General features: G+C 34.8%; 1 protein-coding gene across 5 annotated transcripts in view; it reads right to left on the bottom strand.

Annotated features, from left to right (window-relative positions):
* Positions 1-721, bottom strand: part of LOC106876621 (uncharacterized) — a 10,606-nt gene that overhangs the window by 9,621 nt on the left and 264 nt on the right. The window contains exon 1 of one of the 5 annotated variants that reach the window (XM_052970040.1): positions 572-630. The exons of 2 other annotated variants lie outside the window; for them this stretch is intronic. Coding sequence is in view for 1 of the 3 variants with exons in the window: in XM_052970036.1 (XP_052825996.1) it covers positions 458-470 (13 nt within the window). In the remaining 2 variants the exon portion in view is untranslated. 2 more of the 5 variants (XM_052970038.1, XM_052970036.1) reach the window with 2 other exon arrangements.

Here is a 721-nt window from a genome sequence, read left to right on the forward strand (position 1 = left end):
GAGAGTCATTAATATTTCTAAGTCTCTCTAAAGGAGACTGCGGCAGCGGTACTGGAAATTAATAGTTATCGCCAAGCCAACATGGCATCCCAAAATTAGGACGGAAGCTGCCGTGAATTAGCTCCAAGAAGCCATCGCCTCTAGCTAGCTATGTGATATATATATATGTGTGTGTGTGTGTGCAGAAAATATAGAAATTCTCGAACGCGGGAAGGCTGTGCGGGCAGCTTAGAGATTATATCTGAATATATTAAACTATGATTTACCCTTAAGTTACCAACTACTGTTAACCTTACAGCAAGACAGATACATAGTTAGATAATGCACGAGTAGTGCCTACGGATACATTTAACCCATAGACAGTTGCATAACCTCTAACTCATAATATATATATACATATGGAAAAAAGGTCATGGTAGAAAATACTAAAATAATTTTATAAAAAACATTTCAGTACCCGTTTCAGTCATTGAGACTTTTTCAACTGTAAGTATAAAAAACAATTAAATTCTGGAAAAATTAAAAGAAAAGATTTTAAAAGAATATTTGCTTAGTGTTCAAATACAAGTACCATTTTCCTTGTTACTGTTTGTTTCTGCCTCTCATGTTATCTATATTTATATAGATAGATAATTACATGCTTACACACACACACACACATATATATATGTGTGTGTGTGTGTGTGTGTGTGTGTGTGTGTGTGTGTGTGTGTGTGTGTGT

Source organism: Octopus bimaculoides, chromosome 8, assembly GCF_001194135.2.
Source record: "Octopus bimaculoides isolate UCB-OBI-ISO-001 chromosome 8, ASM119413v2, whole genome shotgun sequence".
Lineage (NCBI taxonomy): Eukaryota > Metazoa > Mollusca > Cephalopoda > Octopoda > Octopodidae > Octopus > Octopus bimaculoides.